Source organism: Protomyctophum parallelum, assembly GCF_964188405.1.
Source record: "Protomyctophum parallelum genome assembly, chromosome: 1".
NCBI lineage: Eukaryota > Metazoa > Chordata > Actinopteri > Myctophiformes > Myctophidae > Protomyctophum > Protomyctophum parallelum.
The window spans coordinates 8692801-8716493 of record NC_139697.1 but is presented as its reverse complement, the minus strand read 5'-3'; the positions used below and the strand labels follow the sequence as shown (position 1 = coordinate 8716493).

At 42.6% G+C, this 23693-nt stretch overlaps 2 protein-coding genes across 2 annotated transcripts; one reads left to right on the top strand and one right to left on the bottom strand.

The window, feature by feature from the left end:
* Positions 1–959: 959 nt before the first annotated feature.
* On the bottom strand, positions 960–16478 carry psmb2 (proteasome 20S subunit beta 2). The gene is made up of 6 exons (XM_083770471.1): positions 16257–16478; positions 15125–15247; positions 14209–14279; positions 3838–4000; positions 1412–1461; positions 960–1166 (listed from the first exon to the last, which is right to left on the bottom strand). The coding sequence occupies exons 1-6, from the start codon at positions 16345–16347 to the stop codon at positions 1065–1067; spliced, it is 600 nt and encodes a 199-aa protein (XP_083626597.1). The 5' UTR covers positions 16348–16478; the 3' UTR covers positions 960–1064.
* A 570-nt stretch (positions 16479–17048) lies between these two features.
* On the top strand, positions 17049–18843 carry cdca5 (cell division cycle associated 5). Its single transcript, XM_083762087.1, has 2 exons — positions 17049–17693; positions 17955–18843. Exons 1-2 carry the CDS (start codon positions 17095–17097, stop codon positions 18562–18564), a joined length of 1209 nt encoding a protein of 402 aa, XP_083618213.1. The 5' UTR covers positions 17049–17094; the 3' UTR covers positions 18565–18843.
* The last annotated feature ends 4850 nt before the right edge of the window (positions 18844–23693 follow it).

Sequence of the window (23693 nt, the reverse complement as noted above, 5' to 3'; positions counted from 1 at the left end):
AACTAATTTTTGCCATTAAGTATTTTCACATATTTACTTTCTTTCCAATGCATGTTTCATGATCAAATGAAGGTTCGCTATGACCAATGGTCAGTGGACACACTCCCATTCGTCTCTAATGCCCTTTGTTCTCCATCGAAATTAATTCTCCAACTACATTCTCTTGTATGGTTAATCCAATTGTATGGTTCCAATTTTGTGGCACTGGCAAGTTCATATTTCAAGTTTTAGAATGTTGATCCCCTAAATAGTTTGAGACCAGTGAGGAAGAAATTGAATTTTGGAATGAATTGGAACAACAAATCGAGGCAGGCCTAAACATCCAACATCCTATATACCAGAAATAGAAACGCAGAACGTGGTTATGACCCATTTTATAATTTGTTGTACGTCACACAAAAATAACCCATCTAAATGCTCATATCACACAATTTTTGCTATTTTGCGCACACAAATTCTCACCAGTACGACATGACCAAAATAGCAAAACCAGGTTGAAAGAGGTTAATGGTCTCGATATGGAGTTGGTGGCCACTTTACAACCGTAACACTCTGCACTATTCTGAAATGGATTTTCACTCCAGTAGCCTGAACAACACTGCACTTACATTATAGCACGAGCACGAGGGAAAGGACATCGTGGGCTACACACATTATTCTGATAAACTAAAACTGTATTTTGAAAGTATAGCTTTCCAAAAAAAAAAAAAAAAAAACTCAAATCCGTTGGGGGGGGGGGGGGGGGAAACAAAACAAACTATACTTTTAATTTTAACACATTTTCAGGACTGGAAATGAATAAGATTATTATCATCCTGACCTGCACAAACCTCTGCAGTGTACATGCACAATATGCACACATACAAACACATGACAACACAGCTGAGGGCTGGCTGGGGTCAATGCAGAGATGAGCAGACTCCTTGTAGACAGCTAGAACACATTAGAGGACCACAGGCTTGTATATCAACAGGGTCACTTTTTATTGAAACAAATAAAGAGCAAGAAGGTCAATGGTACGAAAGAAACAAGGGTTTGAGGGTCTGTAGTTGAATAGGAATCGGTCACTTGGCGCCGAGGGTGATCTTCTCCAGGTCATGGATGCCGTCCTTGTCTATCAAACGCACATTGAAGGAGGGAAGGTTCAAGATGAAGCGCTTGTTGAGCTGGAAGGGAGAGAGAATATGATGAAGAGATGTCAGAATAGTGGATTAATGACTGTCAAAGCATTAAGTCATCATTTGATGATTCATTGATTCATTTGATGGGGATGTGCCCCCACGCGCACACTTTTGACATCTCAGAGAGAGTGCCTTGTTAAAATGAGCAGTGGAGAAAACAGGAAGCTAAGTGAGCAAGCAGCATAGACATTCACAAACCAACTTTTAATTAACAAACAATTCAAACGTACTTGCTCCGCACACTTCTTCACCAGATCCACCGCTTCATCACGTGTCAGATCTATAAGGAGATAAAATAAGAATAAGTGTGCAAAGCAATGAACAGAAAATAAGACAATGGAAATGATGCATTATACAGATACCAAAAAATAATAAAGAAAAGGAGTCTGCAATGATTATGTAGAACATGCAAGTATGTGGGAGGGTTGTAGATTCTTTCTTAAATTGTCCTCCATGAATGGCCAGCAAGAGATGTTGTTACGATACTACTTACCATCTGTATTATAAACACATGACGCGGGGTACAGCCAAATGTGTCCCAAATGCATTTTTATCACATCACCAATAGCAGATCATCATCCATTACATATACATTGTTCAAAGATGATACACGAGGTTCCTAAGGAGTAATGGATATGATTCTATAGCATCACAGCGTGTCCGTCTGTCTTCTGGCCTTCCTGTCACTCTCCACTGGGTCATATCAAGGCAGATATGCCTAACAAGTGGATGGCTTAGTGGTTAGAGACATGACAACCTAGTGGCAAGATCTCTGCAGTACTCAAAGTGTGTCAACAGCCACTAGCCAACAATGTCCTCCTGTCACAATGTCCTTGCATTTTTGAGCTACTGAAACCTGTCAGATGTTAGTTACTCAAACTGATTTAAGATCAACAAGAATTTGTGATATTCACTGTGAGTGTTTTGTCAGATTCCAATAAACATCTTGAACATAATTTGCAAATGTCGATGCCCAATACAATTCTAATAAAAATAATATAGTACTGAAGATTAAAAATGTAAGGTGATGTGTTATGTTAGAGGGTAACAAGGTTTGTCTATAGAGCGTCAGTCCCGCCCCCTTTCATGACGACGCCAGGCCCAGGAAATAGTTTCCAATGCATTTTTCCCATAGACATTTCAAAACGTATTTATTTAAAGACCTTATAAGCGTCGTACAAAGCCAACTCTTGTCGTGACAAATCATGACAACAAACACAATATTTTGGACCAAACAAATAATTACAAAGAAGAAAAACAAAACAAAAAAGTGTTGTAACCTGCCGTTTTCTTCTTCTTTCTGATTATTTGTTCAGCCCGAAAAATTGTGTTTGTTGTCATGATTTGTCACGACAAGAGTTGGCTTTGTCCGCGGCGTAAACGTCTTTAAATAAATACTTTCTGAAAAGTCTATGAGGAAAATCAACAGGGATTTCTTTTCCAGGTCTCTTGAGGGGGAGGGACTGCGACGCTCTATAGTGATCATGCAGGCTTCCACCGTTTCCTTTCCATTTTCCCCAATTGACTTATTACTGTAATGTAAGTTTGGTGTGGAGTTTGGTGCACTGAAAGTCTTTCAGTGCTTCAGTAATGAACGTTAGTTCTAATGGTCCTCGGAATGAAGGTCTGACATACAAAGCAACCACTTTATCCATTGGTCAATGTTTGTTCGTTTATGTATTTATTAATTTGACAGGGACAATGCTCATTAAAAAAATAACACGTCTGGCCCATGTAAATGGGCCAGAGTTAGCCAGAAGCTAATCTCCAGCTGTAGTCCCGAGCAGGCTCTTAAAAATGATGATACAACTATTAATACAAAAACACATACAATGTAAAAACAGAATTCCTAAATAATGTATCTCATATACAGAATCAGCTTGATAAAATAACTGATATAACTGTTACTTTTACGACAATTAGAACAAGGAAAATAAATAAATTAGTCCTTAGCAATCGCCATTGATTGATGAACATTGTTATATATACTGTATATCTGTGAGTGGTCATTGTTGGCACAAGAGGTAATGTTTTCTGGTTGCTTTGACCCCATACAGAATGGTAGACTCCAAAATACAATGCCACAAGGGCGGCATTTCCACCTCTACAGTCAATGCATTTATCAGCAAGACTTGTGGATTGTAACTCATGGAATAGAAAATGTAGGTTTCCATTAGCAGCTAAAATAGAAAACATTTTCACAGGTTACTTTGAAGGATACAGTGTAGGTTCAATTCATAAGTGACCTATATTTAGTATCTTGATGCTGGTAAGAAAAACATCTCCTCCTGACTGCAGTGCACATAACTTTTTATTTTATTTATTTATTTATTTATTTTTGCGGCTTACGCCTTTTTATTGATTTTTTAAGGGACAGACAGTAGGCTGACAGGAAACGGGAGAGAGATGGGGGGATGACATGCGGTAAAGGCCGTGTCGGGTCCGGGAGTCGAACCCGCGGCACACCGCGACTGGATCACCAGTCCGGTGCCCAGACCGTTACGCTACGGCCTGGGCCCAGTGCACATAACTTAACATTCAGCTATGTGCAACTAATCTTAGCATAGCAGGTTGCTTACTCATTCTATAAAACAAATTGAACTAAAACTAAATGTCTAAAATGTGCACGTGTGAAGCATTTCACGCATTTACTGACCTGGTTTGTAGTACTGGTCGAGGATGGAGAGAGTCAGGTGTGCTCCGTAGCCATGAGCAGCGAAGGGGGCTTTGGCCATCGCAGCCAAATAGTCCATGTAGAAGAGACCTGGACCATCTGCCTCGTCATAGCCCGCCAGCAACAGGTTCACATGGTATGGAGTCTGGACAACAAGAGATGGGGTTCAAATAGAGAAGGTGGGACAGTGGGATTAGAACAGCAAGTAGAGGCTGTTTGTTCACACAGTACATTCTCAGTACATGTTAATTTAACTATGAGGATGTACAAACGGAACCTAATTGACCAATAAGTGTCCACGGTAAAGGCCAATTTGGTTCCATTTGTACACTCTTGGTCTTGAGTTAATTTAACACAGAGGATTACTGTGCATATGAACAGTTGTTCTGAAAACTTTTCAACTTGGGATCCAAACTGATTAAATTCTACCTCATATGCTACTGGGATACAATCTCACTAAAAACATTTTGCAACCAGAAACAGGCCCACAAGTGTCATTTTGGTTCTGAACCACAGCTGTTTAAGAAACGTAGATGAAAATAAATGATTCTGCCATGACTGATATGAGACTTGAGATTTATCAGTTGCCTAATTTAGGAACCTTATGAGAAGGCGGTGGAAATGGATTGGGCATGTAATACGTAGAGAACAAGACAACATCACCAAAACTGCACTTCACTGGACACCAGAGGGCAAACGCAAAAGAGGCCGACCCAAGAACACATGGCGTAGGACAGTGGAGTGAAGACCCTGCATCACACCTGGGGATCTATAAAGACGCTGGCCCAGGACAGACTGAAGTGGAGATCCTTTGTTGCTGCCCTACATGCCAGCCGGCATAAAGGGCGGCAGAAAAAATGTAATGTGAGATTATGCCTTCATTCTTTAACCACTGGCATCAATATCAAGACAATACCATCACTGACTTGCTTGTCTGACTGCAAACTCTCCTACTGGTTAGGTGCTATCCAGAATGACTTATGACTTATATTTTGAGCAATTGTGAAAGTTAACACAATATAAGTAACAACTTCGGTCGTTGAAGGTGGTTACTGCCTGCAGCTCAAAACTAAATATCTCCCCTGCCCAAGTGTGCGTTCTTCCTTGGCTCCAGTACGTGGGAGACGGGTGTTCGAATCCTATTGCCCAGCTGGCTGTAAGGCCCATACTTAAAAGTTTACAAGTAAAGTGCTACTAATAATTGATCGGTTTTGCGACATTTTGAATGAGAGTTACAGCATAAAGTGCAACACGACGAGTACATAAAGGAGAAGTCAAAGAGAGCGACAGAGCACTGCAGTGAGGTGTGTGTGTGTGTGAAGCAAGTCAATAGGACAGGAGGGAGGGAGGGGAAAGGTGAAGGGGTGTCAGAGGACAGAGGAGGGAGCATGGAGTGTCACTGGCAGTGTGACATCTGTTGGGAGTCAGCAGCACCCCTGTGGCTCTCTCCATCACCCCTGCCACCTCATCTCCTCTCCCCATCTCTACATTCCGTCTTCCCATCACCCCTACCCACCCCCCCCCCTCCCTCATCACCACCCTGTGCCCGGGAGTGGCGCCAGCACTCATTAAAAACTTCTGAAGTCTTTTCTCTTACCACCATCCCCCCTCAATATTTTATATTACATCTTTTATGCTTCCAGCTTCTTCATTACTCTCCACCCCTCCTCTCTCTCCCTAGAACACACATTTTTGCTAGATTTTAGCCGCTTTTCTTGTCTGATCAGAAGTCTTTTTTTTAATTCCCAATGGCCTGAGTTATGGATACAGGTGTAATGGGTGCTATGAAATCCAAACGGATAAAGTTGATGAGTCATTAATCTAAATTATAGCGGTGTCTGTGAAAGCAAAATAAAAAATAAAAAATACACTAGTGGCTTCAACATGACCTGAGAATGAGATCCAGTCACCTACACTCCTACAGTGATCACACAGAGAACACCTGCCCTCGCACTTCAATTTGTGGATTGGTGGACCTGCTTATTTTTGTGACTTGTGTTAGTTAAAGAGGTTTGCCCCAAGGGGTATGTTGACTGTTATGCTCCCTGGGGTTCAGGATTAAACGTGTGTGTGTGTGTGTGTGTGTGTGTGTGTGTGTGTGTGTGTGTAAGTACGTGCGTGTGCCAACGAGGCATGTGTTCTTCCATGAGAAACAGAAACAGTCTGTAACTGTATACGAGGGAGCAAAATGGGTGTGAATCTCAAGTGTGACTGTGACTGCGTGTGCCAGACTCGAGGGCCAACACCATAACCCCTGGGTGTGCCTGAGAAGGCCCTGGTGGCATCACCCCCACCCACCAGACACCTGTCTCATTGGTAACAATGTAACAATAATACAGACTTGGCATCAAAATAACCTCCCCCTGCATCCCTTCCCATGTCACCTCAGAGGGTAAAGAGCAGCTTGTTAACCCAGCCACCTGAACTCACGCTCGGCACAAAACAATAGACATCTTTTTTTTCTTCCTTCTTGCTGCAACTGTGTGCCGTAGTCAAACAATGGGTTCTTGGAACAGCAAACGGAATGTTTGCCTGCGTTTTGTTGTTGTGCACAGTTTTTTCTTACCTATCTGCATCCCAGGAAAGGCAATATTTAAACTTATTTTAAAAGTGTTTTAACCACTTAACTTAAGCCCTATATACTATGACAAATGGCAAAAATAGCAGAGGTTGCACATTTTCTATTTCAGAAATATGTTGAAATCTTCTGCCTGCAATGACATGCCAAAAATATGGATGCCAGGTTTAAAGTGGCTTAAGAATGTCACGGAGGATGTACTCAGGCAGTAACTGCTATTTGGCATTGTAATTGCATTGTTTCTTTAGCAGTAGTACTTTGTGACAAAGAGCTATACAAAAAGAAGGTAATGAGTTTAAAACCACAGCAAGCTTAATCCCAAAACCCTTTCCCTCTTCTCTCTAACACGTTCCAGTGCTCCCTCCTATCCCTTCCTTCCCCTGCCCTCCCCACTCATTTTGCTCCCTGCCCCAGGATATGTTCTCTTTATTGGCATTTCTCCCCAATCTGCTGTATTAATTGTTCATCTGTGCTGGAGCAGGGGAGTAGTGCGCAATATGGCACTAGTAATTATTTGTGCCCACTGTGTGCCCCATTCTCAAAAATATTGAAATATATAAATAATAATAGCAATTGTGATGTGCCAGTCAGTGCAATGCAGCCTGCTTCATAGGCAAACTGGCAGATCTGTCTACGAAGGGAACAATCTGTCCCTTATTGCAAAGATAAAATATATAACAAGGACTGGTTCTATCCTGCACTGTGAAATAAAATCTAGTTCAAGGGATCCTGCTTTAACCCATTTTGACCGGGCACCCATTTTGGTGTCAGCATCATGTTCTGCTTTAGCTATTGAAAAATAGCAGATCTACAAGCTCATATCGCGCCACCGAGTGGCGCGATACGAGCTTGTAGGTCTGCTATTTTTTGAAAAATCGAAGAACGACTGACATTTTTAGAATCTGATCTCAGGTCAGATTGGGTTAATCAGACCAGTGTGTGTCCAGTGGAAAACCTTGTATGAATCTGATCTCAGGTCAGAATGGGTTAAAACAAAGCAGCTCACAACATGGATTTTTTTTATATATATAGAATTATTGTAAAATGTCAGTGTATTTGTCTATTTGTGTCTGCCAGACATTTTGAGTAACATTCTATGGTTGAGATGGACATCAGTTAATCTCTATACTAATCTGTATATATGCTATACATTGCACACAATGTACAATGTATAGCAGAGAATGAGGCATTAAAACAGATACTACCCACTGACTAAAACTTTGAGTGTTGAACTCACTGTCTCCACAGTGTGGATTTCATGTGCACCGTTACAGAAATTCATGCAGCACAGTTGGGGCCTCGGGTAATTGTGCTAGCTGCCTGCATTTTCTTTCTCCGTGTCTTTATTTCACTGCATCTCTTTCTTTCTCTGCACATCACTGCGAAGCTGGGCGTATATGCAGTACTCCTGAGGTTAGTAAAGGCCCAGTAGGTTGTTTTGGATGGCAGGCTGGTAGGTACACCGTTGTATGCGATAGCTACGCTCGCCTGCTCTGCAAAGCGCCATGCTTCGCTGTATAAGCTAACCACACCTCCCCGAGGCCTCCAGCCACCGGGGATCACATCCTCTCTGATTAAAGGACCAGTCAGTAATTTATCCTGCAGGAATATCCTGTCAGATTTAAATAAATACCAACTGATTATTTCATAAGCCAGGGTTCGAAGCCCGGGGGTCAGAATAGAGATGATGTTTGGTGTCGAGGGGTGTGTGTGCGCGTGTTGGTATAAAATATTTTAAACTATGTGGAAAAATAGGCAGAATAAATACATATTATTAGCTTCTGGAAAATAAATGGGTTGAAAATGTATAGATAACACACTGCTTCAAACGAGCTAAACAGACAAAACAATTTGTTAACCATTGGTGTCACAGAGCATCAGTCAGTGCATTTCATGTGCACCTCTGTTAGGAGTTGTACTGTATGCAAGGTGAGAGACTACCACCAGCCACAAACAATGCATGTAAATTCTGGGCTGGCTGCAGTTGCTTAGGTTTTAGCAGTTAAACAGAAATTAAAAGGGATGCTCGTCTCTAGCCAAGGAAGTGCCCTATATCACAAGTAGTCATCTCTGTGTTCACACTAACGGCTCAGAGTCACCCTTTAAAGGGTTAGTTCAGAATTTTGGACTCATTAATAGGAAATACTTGCATTAATATAGTGTTTGCAAAGATATGAATTGATTCTCCGAGTCCCGTGGTGGGAGTTCTCGTCATGTTTTGGTGAATAAAGTTAGTTCCGGTAATTTTGTAGGGGTCTGGGGGCCACGCATTAAAAATAAATTAATCCACAAAACTAGCGTCATTTGTATTGTTGACCTATTTCTACCATAGCTCAACTTTCGTTCAACTTGGAACCCTCTGCATATGGAACAATTTTTTAGTCCAGTGTCACTGCACCAACGGCAGCACAAAACCATGGTTCCAGGAAGGAATTGTGGGGAGAAAGGAGAGTGGAAATGATGATATAAATACATGGGATTGACGAAAAATGTTGATTTTAGAGAAGCTCAACTTTCTTTTGAAGCAGTCACGCTGGTCACACAGCCACTAGCCTCGGAAACCCAGCCGTTTTTATTTCCAGGGAGAAAAAAGAAGTCTGGGGCTGAGTCCACTTCAATTCGGCATTCAGTAGCGCAAACGTCGCTCTCTCTATGCTGATTACAGATCGTCTGCACCTTTGTTTAATTGACGCACACGTACTCCTCTCTCTCTCTCTATCGCTTTAATTAATTAGTCTCATGTCATGTTCTGCGGCTGCGTCTAGTTTCTCCCGGCGGATCCTGCCGGGAGCTGCCTATGCCATAGAAAGCATAGGTGAGTTCCAGTCTATACAGCCACAGGTTTTCATAGCTTCATGTCACTGGCTGCCAGTGAAAATGGCTTGTAGCATGTTGGTCTGTCACTGCTAGTGTGAAGCATCAGCATTAGCTACTGTAAACCAAGAAGGATGCTTGCCTTACACGCACCCGTCCTACACAATAAACCTGAAGACTTGCCTCTACCTCTGAGCTTGTACAGAACGATCTGACCTCAGTGACAGATCACAGATTGGAACTTTACCAGAAGATCTTTGCTTTACATTCGAGTGGACATGCAAGGATCCCAATATAGGGTACAGAACGTTTTCTACCTGAGACAAAGCTGTTCTGCTTGTGAGGGGGAAACAAACAAACATAGTAAACCCATCTTTGTACTACATCATTTGTAAATGTCTATACTCGGGGGGGGGGGGGGGGGGGGGTTTGGTGAATATGAAATGGAGAGCATAGCTTGAGGTAGGTGTGGGATGCTGCAGTGAAACCGATACGATTGCTAAATACTCCCGAGGACCCAGCACAAGTGTTAAGTTCTATACACAGATACCAAGAAACACACAAAAAATATGCAAAAGACTGAACGAACAGTACATTTACAACTCATGGCGAGGAATGAATTTCTAAATGTTAAAAAAATAAACTTTACCCACCGCTGCTGCACTACCCACATCCTTGACTGAATAATATAGTGAGGTCCTAGAGTCCTCTCACACACACACACACACACACACACACACACACACACACACACACACACACACACACACAGGTGTAGGTGTGTGTAGACTCCTGCTCTCTCACACTCCATCTGTGCCATGTTGTCTATTGGGCCGGTTATGCCCCTGTGGGACTGCCCCCCCCCCCACTCCCTCTATCCCCCCTGCCCGCCCTCCCCCCACTCCTCTCCTTCCCCACCTCCTCTTCTGCGTCCCACATTCCCTTCTCAGCCACACTAATTGTTTTTTGTAATTATTTTCACCCTTCTGCTATTGTGACAGGCAGCCGCTGCACTCTTCCTAACAGATTAGCTCACCACACTAGAGATATAACGTATGTGAGGATCGTTGCAAAAAAGAAGACTTGACCCCTGTGATGAGACACAACCCCGCAAAATGCTTACATGTAGCCTACACATGAACCGCTAAATAACAAGTGTTGCATAACATGAGCAAATCAATACATTACAGATATCCAAATTGTAAACAATATAACTGTAGCCTGTTTTGTTAAAATATATTATTTAACCAAATACACTTAAATGGCAGGTTAAATTGCCAGATTTTACTAGACACAACAAGTTTGTGTACCTAAGCCAACAATATATTTCCCATAGCGTTTTGTGTTACTGCCTCATTAACATTTCCTTACACCTGGTCTAGTATACTGTGGCCTAAAACTGTGGTGCTGTGACAACGCCCCTAGCCCCCAACACACAGACATACCCAGGGGAGGTGGTGGTTTGGCATCACAGCGAGTGTTACAGGAGCAGGTGTTGTCTACCCTTGAGACATCAGGGATAGCCAAGTCACCAAAAATCACAACAAATTGACAAATGTACCTGGCTCTGTCAAAATAGACGTGTCAAAAACCTTTATATAGGGTGTAATTCCAGTGCTTGCTTATGGTACAACTTGGTCTGACCAGCCAAATGTATTTGGAGCTCCAAATCCAAAGCCATGATCGATTAACTAGCGGACAATCTCCAGGCTCTCTAGTCTTAGCCATCCCATCCCCATTTGCTCAATGCTCACAGTACACGGGCCTACTAAGCATTATGTTAGAAGATGCAGTCAGAGACTGCAGGGTGTTGGTTGACTATGGTAGTAGGTTAGATGGATTTTAAAATATCTATATTTAATTTCAGATAAGTCAGTGTAGAGAGACAGGAAAAAGATAAGAGGGCAGAGACAAGGCAAGACGGAGAACATGGTCTGCTTGAGCCACCGGGCACACCTTAGAATTATATGAATGAAATCAATATGTTGCATTGTGCAATGTGCTGGTGAGAGACTACATACAGGAGTCGATTCAGACTTGTTAAGTAGTCGTCGTTGACGGTAGTCTATCTAGGGAGTAGGGACGAGTGTTAGGAATAGGAATGATTAAGAAATGCTGAGAGCCTATTGCCTAACAGGAAGATTGAGTCTTTGACTGTCCAGGCATCCAATGCATCAGCAGCATCACTCACTCACATTTACTAGTTGAAATTAATTTCTCAAAGTCAAAGTCAAAGTCATACGATTTGTCACACTGTTACCACAGTGAAATTTGTTCTCCGCATTTGACCCATCTCTTTGGAGCGGTGAGCCGCAGCCAAGGAGTGGTGAGCTGCAGCCGTGCCGCGCTCGGGAATCATTTGATTAGTAGATTTGACCCCCCCCCAATCCAACCCTTTGATGCTGAGTGCCAAGCAGGGAGGCATTGGGTCCCATTTTTACAGTCTTTAGTATGACCCGGCCGGGGATCGAACCCCGACCTCCCAGTCTCAGGGCGGACACTCTAACCACAAGGCCACTGTCTGGTCTCAAGAGGCAGTGCCACTGCCTTAAACGCAAGAAGAAAGGGGAGTAGCCAATTTTGTACTGAATGGGTTCCCAGATTGAGTTAAAACTTGCTTCACCACAAAATAGAACTAGGGGCAGGCTTTCAGGTTAACACGCAGTCCGTATGCAATACTATGCATGCATAGTTTAACTTTTGGACAGGATCACTGCTGATTTCATCCCGTTGGTGTGTGGTGTGGTTCGGTGTGTCGTGACAACCCAAACATTTACGACCCAGCATTGCAGCGTTACCACGACAACTATGAGAAGTCCATGTTAACACTATTTTTGCCAGGGAATTCTGCAAAATAAAGGTGCTAGAGTGCCAGCAGATATGGCAGATTTTACTCTGAAAAGCTCTGCCTTCCGTTCCTTAACTTGCATAATCTTCCACTCTTACCTCACGCTGGTCATGCATAAGTCTCTCTAGAAGCGTTTAAACGAGCTCCTTAGATTTCGAGTTACGAGGCATTCTTTTGGAGCCGTAAACAAGGAAGTGAACAGCAGTGCACATGTGCGAAACACCAAGGAGTACACTGCAGAAGGAAAGGCCAAAATAAAATCATATTTTTTTTATATCAATAAAAAATACCGTAGGACGTCTGTACACATCCCCAGGACGTACTAGCATAATTATAGCTAAGCTATTTGTGCCAATAACACAACGTTCATTTTGAGCATTGCACGTTCCAATCTGAGTGCAATTGCTATGGAGATGATATCCAAAGCACCACTCCACTCATAAAATGCAAAGTCCTTTATAACTTTGCAGCTGTGCCTGTGAGCCCAGTCTGCCTGTGCTCTCAGTGGCATTTTCTGCAAAGTCAACCCAGTGGTTACCAATCCCATAGCCTGCAGGGACTGTCTGTAACCATGACCACACACACGCAGCCCATAGGCCGTGGTCGCACGTGTGCAGTAATTTACAGATCCTATAGCCCGCAGGGAATATAACCGTGGCAACAGAGCCCAAAGCCTATTGGACCCGTGTGGAAGTTCAGATCAATTGCTCACTCCACTGAGGAGGAAAAATGTGTATCAGACAGACAGAATGACAGATATTAATAAATAAATTAATAGTAGGATGATGCTCAAGATAGAAATTTAACTTTTAATGAGCAATATTATGTCCCATGTATCTGCTCTCAGTTTTCTGTCTCTTCTTATTTCAGGGCTTAAAGCCCCAAAAACTCCCAAGACTGAAAATGATTTTTTGCAAATCTGCACTGATGCCATTAAATGACCCCGAGAACTTTAAGCCCTGCCTTATTTCCTTTAGCCCAACCCATCTATCGATCAGCCATTATTTGACTTTTTTGACGACATCTGTGTCTGCAATTATGCGGTCAATGTTTTGGCCATGTTATACTAGCTTTTTGAGTGGTGCAACCACTCCCTTACGGAGCTACATGTGTGTGTGGGTGACTGGGTGGCTGGCTGGGTGGGTGGGTATGAGCACGAAAACAGCATGGTTGTTTTTCACCACATGTGCGCAACATAACGCACACACAAACACACACGCACGTATTAACTGTATATACATATATGATGCTTTCGGGTGTGCCAGTACAGTACAGTACTACAGTAGAGGGACTGCCACACGGTAACGGTCATTTCACAACCGTTTCGGATGCGGGGCGGCACACCGGAACCGGCCCGACCCCCTGGGCGCGTTCCGGTGGGTCTGGAGCTCCCCCCCACTTCACACGGGTGTGATTTTTTTCTTTCAACAATCAACAATATACTGTATGCCAGGTTTGCGATTTCTCATATATAGAGCTTAAACCCGAAATCTCGACTTTTGTTGATTTCTATTAATCCGGAATAAATATTCCCCATATGTTAGCTGCTATTAGCTTCCCGTCGCTAGGCAACGCTTGCTTCCATGGTGTGTGTCATCGAAATCCAAAGAAGGTGATCGACTGTGGCACAAAAATGGAGGATTACTACTTCCGGTTCACGGGGTATTCTTCGCTGCCTTTTTCGTGCATTCTGTTGGCACTGGCTCCAGAGCGCCGGAGTCAATGGTGGCATGGGATCGATTGCCATTGATCATGCATAATTTTATGTATCATTTCAAATTAATGCGCAGACCACTCAAAAACGCTGGCAGTGGCTGAAGACTGTTCTAGAGAAACGGTCAGTAAACAAGGTAACTCAAATGAGATTAAGTTTATGTGTGTATTTTATACTTGTTCATTGTATAATAAACGTTAAATGTTTTTATATACTATATATTCAAACATGGCAAAAATCCAGGAGTCAGATAATATGACCCAAAAATCTGGCATCGGTCAGACTTTCTGAATAAACCAGTAAATGTCAAAAATGGGGGGGGGGGGGGGGGGAAGAGGATGAAGATGGATAAGAAATTAAGAATTATGGGTTTTTGTACAGATACATCGGGTGAGTTACCCTGCTTCGAAGGTAGTCTGCCAGGTTCTTCCGTGTGAAATTTGCAGCTGCTGCTGGACTGAGTTCATAACCTACAATGTAATTGGAAAGAATAGAAACAAAAGCAAAAGTCGATTTTTAACTTAAACTTTCCACAAAATGTTCCGGAATAAACAATGTCTATGATATGGAGTTTGTCATCAAAAGTGGAAAATATCGCAGCACCATGAATAGCTCTGAGAAATCTTAACATTTTCCTTTTCTGAACCATCCATTGTCAGCCTGTACATTAACCACTGAAACCCTATATACTTTGTTGCCCCCCCATCTACAACAAATATCTTCACCGAAATAAAGCTGTTCTACCAGCTCACAACCAGAAGCAATATTCGACATGTGGTGAGCTTGTAGATCTGCCATTTTTGACGTATGTTTGTGTTATTATGACATAACCAGAATTGGGGGTACACTAGTGTTCATGTCGTTAAAGCCTAAATAATTAGTTGTTGTAGACTGGATTGCTCAACACAAACTTACTTGCTAAAAAAGAACTAATTAAAAAATGTGACGCATCGACTTAAATGCTTATCATTAAGTTAATTGCTTAAGCATTAATTAAGCCCAAGTATAAATTAAGCTTAATGAGACTAATGGCCTGTGCTCTTCCAGCTAAATGTGTGGAGATACAGTACTGAGTTGTCCTACTAGCAGCGCCAGTGTACAAAGTCATTTGGAACTGATCAGTCCAGTGATTTGAACGAACGAACGAGCACACACACACACACACACACACACACACACACACACACACACACACACACACACACACACACACACACACACACACACACACACACACACACACACACACACACACACACACACACACACACACACACACACACACACACACACACACTACGGTACAGGGCCTTACCATTTCTGATTTTGTAGAGTTGAATATTCTTCTGGATATATTCTGCAAACTGTACCGTGTCTCCTGCCTCTCCCACGCACAGCAATAGAATCTTCTCACTCAATTTGAACATCTTGTCATGGTCTGAAAAGACAGAACAACATATACAGTATGATTGATTGTGTTGACACTAAGGTCTCAGAGGTGCCTACTTTCCCATCGGGCACTTACTATTAAATAATTCCAAAGACTAATGGTCCTCTACGTTCATATCCATGTGAAAGTTCTGGCACAAAACGTGTATTTAGTCAAATACATCCACATTTCCTTTCCACTGCATTTGCAGACCCCTTTCACTCCGGGGCGAGGGACCCGGAATGATCAATGGACTGAATTTACCAAAACTTCCTGTTGTTTACCACAAACGTCATCACCAATTGACCAGGGTAACATAAATGTGTGGGGTTACACAATTGGCAGTGCTTTGCGATAGGTGCCACCTGCCAATTGTGTGCCACACACATTTGTGTTACCCTATGTTACCCCTGTATATTCCTAAAATACTGTAAGTTATCTAAGAAAAATGTGAGTGAGAGTGACTGAATGAGTGAGTCTGAAGTTCTGACTGAAGATGAGATGGAGAGTTTATTTCACAGTTTTGGAGGAGGAAGAAGAGTTCAGGACAGGTTACAGACAGTTACACACGTTTATATTTAGATTTTGGACTTTTGTTAGATCTGATGTCATGTGAAGTGAAGATACCGGTAAGTCAAATAAGGCAAATATTCGTTTACACTTCTCTCACAAACGCCTGCTAAGCTCTTTATCGGGTGCATCTAGTGTTTTAATCAGCCAGACACTGAAAATTAACACGACAGTAATTTAAAGTAACTAACAGTCACGTCACGTGTAATAACAGAATGACAAATGAGCAGCACACCATTCGATATCCAAAATATCACTACTAAATATCAGGGCATGAAATATCTTATCTACACTGACACCTAAACTAGTTTGCTTACCCTTTGTTCAACACACGTTATCATACTAGACAGTTGGATTGACTCAACCATTTATAATAAATCAGATGTGTGTGCTCGGTTAGCCGCCGGTGTACTAGCGGCTAAAGCTAACACACATTACATTTACACACCATTTTTCATCTGGAGGATGCTGTGGGCTGCGACCGTGTCGGCTGCTACCAGGATGAAGTCCGGACCTTGGATCCCGATCAAATACTCCATTATTCTGCCTGGAGAAGTTTGTTAAAGCGGTGCTTTAATACAAAAAAACCCAATGGAATGGCTAAACAAACGGAATCCTCGCCTGTTCAGATTATTACACAGCAAAAGTTGGGATGAACGTCGCACCGGTGTTGACGTATTCCGGCGGAAATACAAGTGTTTTCGTCAGTAGTGTGCGACGAACCTCAGAGAGGTTGCCATGTCCGCTTATTATAATATAAGCTACGTTGGAGCTTGTTTTTCCCTGTAAAGTTGCTTGTAAATAATTTGTAGTTTGCGAACTTTGCGGGTTGCGGTTTTTTGGGCTTGCTTCCTAATGTGTTCAAACAAAACCAGGGTTTAATTTTCAAGTCAAGAACCCCAAAATTAATATATATTTGTCAAAACAAAACAAGATTTGTGTTGTTTTTATTATGTTGTATATATATTAAACGTATTACAAGATTTCCCGGAAAATATCATATCTACAAGCTCTATTTAAAGATAATTTATCTTTAAATAGCTTGCATGCATACGGTATAGCCTAGTTTAAAAGGCGAGCCTCGCTTCTTTGGGGCTTGTTTTCATAGATCTGGCTGCTTGTTTCTCTCGCAAAACATGGCAACACTGGAGGCGGGCGATTTGAAGATTTGAACGGACTAGTCTGTTGCTGACTTGCTGTAACGCTGCTGTTGGAACTTTGTGAGTTTGTGTTGTGTGTACTGTACTCGTCTACGACGTCTGTTATTTCACCGGTGGAAGGTGAAAATGAACGAAGACGTGCCTGGTGATCATTGTGCGGCGAGTGAGAATAACGAGCCGCAACGAAGACGATCCGCGCGACTCACTTCTCCGCAGCAGCAGAATAATGTCGTCGGTGTTGGTGACAAAATGGCGCTGCCGTCGGCTGGCTCTGTGAAACGCTCCATCGTCGTGAGAAAGATCCAGCCACGCAAAACGGCAGCCGTGGTGGCCTCGGAGAAGGAGCACAACAACGAGAACGAGCAGAGAATGTCTGAGGGGAGTTGCTCTCCTCAGGCTAATGTCAGTGTTGTTGACAAAATGGCGCCGCCGTTGGCAGGCGCCGCTGCTGTGAAACGCTCCATCGTCGTGAGGAAGATCGAACCCAGGAAAACAACAGCAGCAGCAGCCGTGGTGACCTCGGTGCAGGAGCAGCACGGCGAGGAGGAGCAGAGGCTGTCCGAGGGGAGCATTCTGCGGAGAAGGTTGCGCCTCGTGTTTGGGGGCGGGGGGCGGCCCACGCCCTCCATCATCCCGGACCCGGATCCCGCCCCTCGGGCCACGCTCCGGTCTCCCAGAACGCCCAGTGCCAAACGCTCCTTCGCCGTGAGGAAGATCACATCCAGGTAGGGATGTCGATTCATTGATGTTTTGATAACCTTGTCGATCAATTAACCGGTTAGTTGATTGATTGATAAATAGTTTGTTGATAAAACAGAGAATCTTAATTTCCCTCAATGTCTAAGATAAACACACAATCTCCTGATATACAGAAATGATACAAAAGGCATATTTGATTCCATAATCAAATGTTTATTTGACCATTTGCGATACAGGGCCAGGCAATGGCATCTTCTTAACTATATTAACTATTAACATCCCTACAGGAAAACAGCGGCAGTGCTGGCCTTGGAGGAGCACAACAAAGAGAACGAGGAGCAGAGGCCGTCTGAAGGATGTCCTACGCCGAAAAATCCCAAGATTTCCACCCCGGATTCGGTGGGTCTGGGGCGCAGAGGTCCCGTGAAGAAGACTGCCTTCCCATCTCCCATCCTGGCCTCCCCGCCCCGCCCCTCTGCTGCTCCCCTTCAGCCCACAGCAGATGCACACGAAAATGTCTGGTCACAGAAGGTGCGTCGGTCCTACAGCCGTCTCAGCGACCAGACCATCCACAACAGCCCCCCCAGCTCCCGTGAGAACCTGTTTGGATTTAACAACCTCAGGACCCCCGAGGTCATTCGGAAGCCCAATAAGACCGTGCTGGACATTTCCAAGTCTGTGTCTGGTGTGAATACTTTCACGTCCTGGCTGGAAGAAGATGACTGCTCTTCGTCCACCCTTGCACCAGATCTAGACATTCCTGGGGTTGTCATGGTGAAGGAGAAGAAGAGAAGGAATAGGGTAAAAAAGATAGACCTTAAACAAGTTGACGAACTCGCTGCAAAGATGAATGCTGAATTTGAAGAGGCAGAAGGATTTGATCTGTTTGTAGAATAATTCTTATTGATTTGACTGCAGAAGTTGGCCCGATGGCAAATACAATATTGAGTGTGAAGAAAAACACAGTGAAAGTCGCATTGTGTATTTAAGAGGGACACTCGATGTTTGCAATCTACTCTGAACAAGTTGCTGTTTGTCATGTTGTGAACTGAGATGGTGTGGAATGTCATGTTGCATTTTACATATTCGCTTTACTTTTACTAAAATGTTGGCGAAAAGCAAGCTCAGTTTAGTCGTATAGAGCGTTTTGATGTCCATGTTTATTCATTTATTATTTTTGTCGGTTCAATTGTTGGACATTTATTTCTATTCTTTTTTTATGTTGCCGGTAAACATTCCGATTGTGTCAGCATTTCATTGTTGTGAAATAAAATAGTAATAAGGTTATTTTCCATTTTCAAACTCAGGGATCCATAGTATAATCATCACATTCTCTAAAATAGATGGGTTAGGGTTAGAGGCTTTAAGAGGACTGGGACATTCTGTCATTTGTCAAGTTCATAAATTTCTCTTTGTAAATGTTAAATAAATACCCTAATGCATTGAGGAGTGCACAGTTATTTGAAGTTTTTGACAAATTTTGTCTTACACAAACATTAAATTCCCATTGACAATGAAGAATTTGATGTCTTAGTTTCTGAGCAAATAAATAGTGTCTATTTTACGTCATAATGTTTGATGATAAGAGTGCCCCTCACTTCACACAGATGTGACTTTTAATTCCATTTATTGCAACCACAGGTCTCATTTACTATGAAATCGTGCGTTTTTGTCCGTCACTCAAAATCCCCATACATGGGAAAGCCCCCATATATGGTGCCCAGGTCTCATGACTTCATATGACATCATCAGGGATGGAGAACCTTGTGGTCATAGTAAATGCGATCTGCTGTCGCAATTAAGCCTATAGTATATATGGAGATCCCTGATGTCATCAATATTGGCCAGCAACTCTACATCTGACCTCAAACCCTTAGATCTCCATATATGGATATATGTCAGAACCGGTTCTGACATTCTATATATTGTTGATCTTTCCCCATCCATCCTTCCTTATCTCCATTTTGACTAATACTTGACGGGCCTGCCCCAAAGTTATTAGTGCAGCTGCGCCTGGCAGCCGGTGAAAACCCTGTACACTCAAGACACGCTCCATATATGGCCAGTACAGAATTCATTCTGTTCTGAACCCGGCCCCTATGCAAAAGCACCAGAGCTCACCCATCGCCTGCTGTCACCCAGGCGGATGCGTGCACACGGGCGAGGGCGCTTCTAGCCCTCAGGCGTCTTACTGGTATACACATATTACATGTGTAATACACTGTATATATATACACACACAGACACACACACACACTATATATACTATACAATCACAGTTTTACAGGTGTAAGGGTATGCTAACTTTGATTCTGCCTATATGTGGCTGTCTTTGCAATGGTTTTCAATGGGAACAGTGTTTTGTTGCCATTGCGTGACTTCCCATGTACAATCACTCCGTTCCCATGCATTGACAAACTATTGCAAAAAGACGGCCACATAGGCAGACACAAAGTTAGGTGTGAGCGTAGCCTAAAGCAGTAGGTGAAATTATATGGTGCATGCTTCATGATTTTATAATATTCCCTGAGAAGGTGTGATAGGGAAAGAGATAGAAAGCAGGTTAAATGGAACATACACATATATAAGTGGGTGTGTGTGTGTGTGTGAGAGAGCAGGTGCATGATATTTAGAACATAAGCATCATTTGAAGGTGTGTGGCACGCATGTTCATCAGAAACATATGCTGGTGTGTACATGCTCTTTAGAAACAGCCTCATTTTACAGGTGTGTGCATAACATGATGTCATAAGGTTTGGGTTAAAATAAACGTATAGCAGCAGGTACAGTGTTTCTTACGGTGCCGTTTCAAAGACCAGTCATTGCAGAAAAATACACAGGTCTTTGGTTCAAATGACAAAGAAGGCTAGAGCAGTATGCTAGACTTAATTATGTTGAAATGGAGGGGTAGATGTCGCATCAAACATGTTTCACAGGCTGAATATATGTTTTAACATCTGTAGCACTGTTACGATATGATACGAAACAACTTGATTGTCAGCTTGCACTGAATTATTTTTGCGTCCATGACATCACCGTTCAAGATACAGAGAAGACAAAACATAGACACAATAGATTGCAAGACCAAACAAAAGACATTACAGGACACAAATCAGAAAAGAACACCCGCTTCGATGAAAAGAACAAGAATATATCCTCTGGTTTAACGATTTTGGTTTAAAAGCAGGACAGACTGATGTACAAAAGAGATCTTTAGTCTGTTTTTCTTAAATTTAGGGACTCGAAACCGCCTCATGGAGGGCAAGAGTTGATATTCATCATTTAAAACATGTAAGGGATCCGAAGAGATATAGTACAGGCATTATATGGGAAAAAACCAAACTCAGCTGATTTAGGATCTTACATATGTCCTGAATAACATACAAAAAGTTGCCTGGAATTGTCTGAGGGGAAAGTGTTGAAAATGACCTGTACAGTATGGCCACCATAGACATCCAATATAAGGCAAATAATTTCAAAATTTCCTTTTGCTTTAAGTAGCATGTGACATGTCAAACTAGGGTGTTTTCACGATGCTGAGTCTATTCCAAGCATTAGTTTTGCATAAAAACACTCCTTGGGCTAATAACGGCCATAGCCGTCATCACAAATGTGATGAGGTCAGCACATATGGGCAAGTGTTTTGTATGTTATTCAGGACATATGTAAGATACAAAATCAGCTGAGTTTGGTTTTTTTGCAATTAGTTTGAGGTCAAATTACATTATTACTGGACTAATACTCTTCGCCAGTCTAAGCATGCTCTTGGTCTGGGCTTCTTTAAAGGAATGTAACATGACCTCAACAAGCCTACCAACAATTTTAGTGCAGATCTTAATTTGGCTATAAAGTTTGTTTTTACATGCTATCGATAGGCTGTTAAACCAGGCTGTGCTACAGTACAACATCACAGTTTGAACAACAGAGACAAGATAACGATCTAGGTCTGCGTAAGGAGTACTGGTAGATAACTAGATAGATACCCTTCTGTATCGCTGTATCATATATAATAAATATGTTGCCTGTTGCCTCACAGCAACAAAGTCCTGCATGGCAGCTACAGCCACTGCCCTTAACCAAAGACCATTGGCTTTAGAGATGGTCCCTACTCCCTGAGAGGGGCTGCCCACTACTCCAGGATGGATTAAATGCAGAGGCCAGATTCTGTGTAAAGACACTTGGCAATAAATACACATTGATTGATTGATTGATTGATTGATTGATTGATTGATTGAATTAGACAAATGTAAACAGCACAAGGTACAGTAAGACATTTATGCATGAGACTTTAGTGTTTCCATCTTCTTCTTTTTTTTTTTTTTTTTTTGCGGCTTACGCCTTTTATTGGTTTTTTGAAGGGACAGACAGTAGGCTGACAGGAAACGGGAGAGAGATGGGGGAAGACATGCAGTAAAGGCCGTGTCGGGCTCGGGAGTCGAACCCGCGGCATACTGCGACTGGATTACCAGTCGGGTGCCCAGACGGTTACGCCACCGCCTGGGCCGTTTCCATCATTTTTGAGGGGCGCTAGCACCTTCAATGCCCAGTTTTGTGTGTTTGTGTGTACCAAATTTGAGATTATTTGATTGACTGAGCACGGAATGTGATGTATGACAATAAGAGTGCCCCTCACTTCACACATCATTACAAATAGCTAAAATAGCAGATCTTACAAGCTCACAACACATCACAGTGTGTTTTCAACTTGTAGATCTACTTTGTTCTTTGAAATGTTCACATATGGTTATCACCTGAGTAGTGGCAAACAGTGGCAAAGTTCTCATTTGGGATTTATTTTTAATAGGCCATACTACTAGTTATATATGAATCAGGGCAAAACCCTCACATATTTTAAATACAATATGCCAGTACTGTATGATGGTGAAGTGATGGGTTATTCTAACCTGCCAGACCCACCAGTTGCTATTTATATTCATCTGCTGAGAACACCATGCAGATATGTTTTCTGTGATGTGTGTCAGAAAAAGAGATAATAACGCCAGAGTCAAAATCCACAATTTGCCCATGCATTTTGGTTGTGCAAAACGTATACTTTTTCTTCCTTGAGTACTTTATACAATCAATTTGGCATTTAACCTGTGAGAGAGGCAGGTTTTTGCTGTGCAGAACACGTGCGTGTTTGTGAGAGTCAGACTGAGGCAGCCTTTCCCCTTGTAGACTTGTGTATTTGAATAGTTCTATGTGTCTACTTGTCACAATGAGTAAAAGTTACAGATGCAGCAGTAAGAGTGTGTTTGTGCAGTGTGCACACACACAGCTACACTGTCAAAAATATTGAGTGCTGGTAACAGTTATTGATTTACAATGCTGCTGCTATGTGAGCTTGTCTGTATGCATATGTGCATCTGTTTGTTGGCTTTGCTCTTACTTTGGTGGCTGCCTTTTGGATGCTGGATATTATACACTCATATTCATATTTTTCCTCTCTCTGCTTCTTTCTTTTAACCTCTCTCTCCCCCATTTCACTCTCGGCAGTTGTCGCCGGTTCAGCTTGACTGCTTCGTTAGGGCTCATCATTTGCATTCAGATTAATTATCTAATTACCGACAAATGTCCGGCGGCCACCCCACACTCCGGCTCGTCAGCTCTCAGCCTGTAATTATTTTAATCATCTACTTTCATCTGGAGCGTTCCTGCCATACTCCTGTGTTTGGAGGCCATTCTTAATTACCCTGCCAAGACACTCTTCTCTTTTCATGAGAGGGAGGAAGGGAGAGAGAGAGAGAGAGAGAGAGAGAGACAGGATGGAAGGAGAGCAGGCTGAGAAGTGTGTGTGCGTGTGTGTGTGTGTGTGTGTGTGTGTGTGTGTGTGTGTGTGTGTGTGTGTGTGTGTGTGTGTGTGTGTGTGTGTGTGCTCGCAGGCATGTGTGTGTGTGTGTGTGTGTGTGTGTGTGTGTGTGTGTGTGTGTGTGTGTGTGTGTGTGTGTGTGTGTGCGTGCGTGTGTGTGTGCATGTGTGCGTGTGTGACAGAGACAGAGACAGAGACAGAGACAGAGACAGAGACA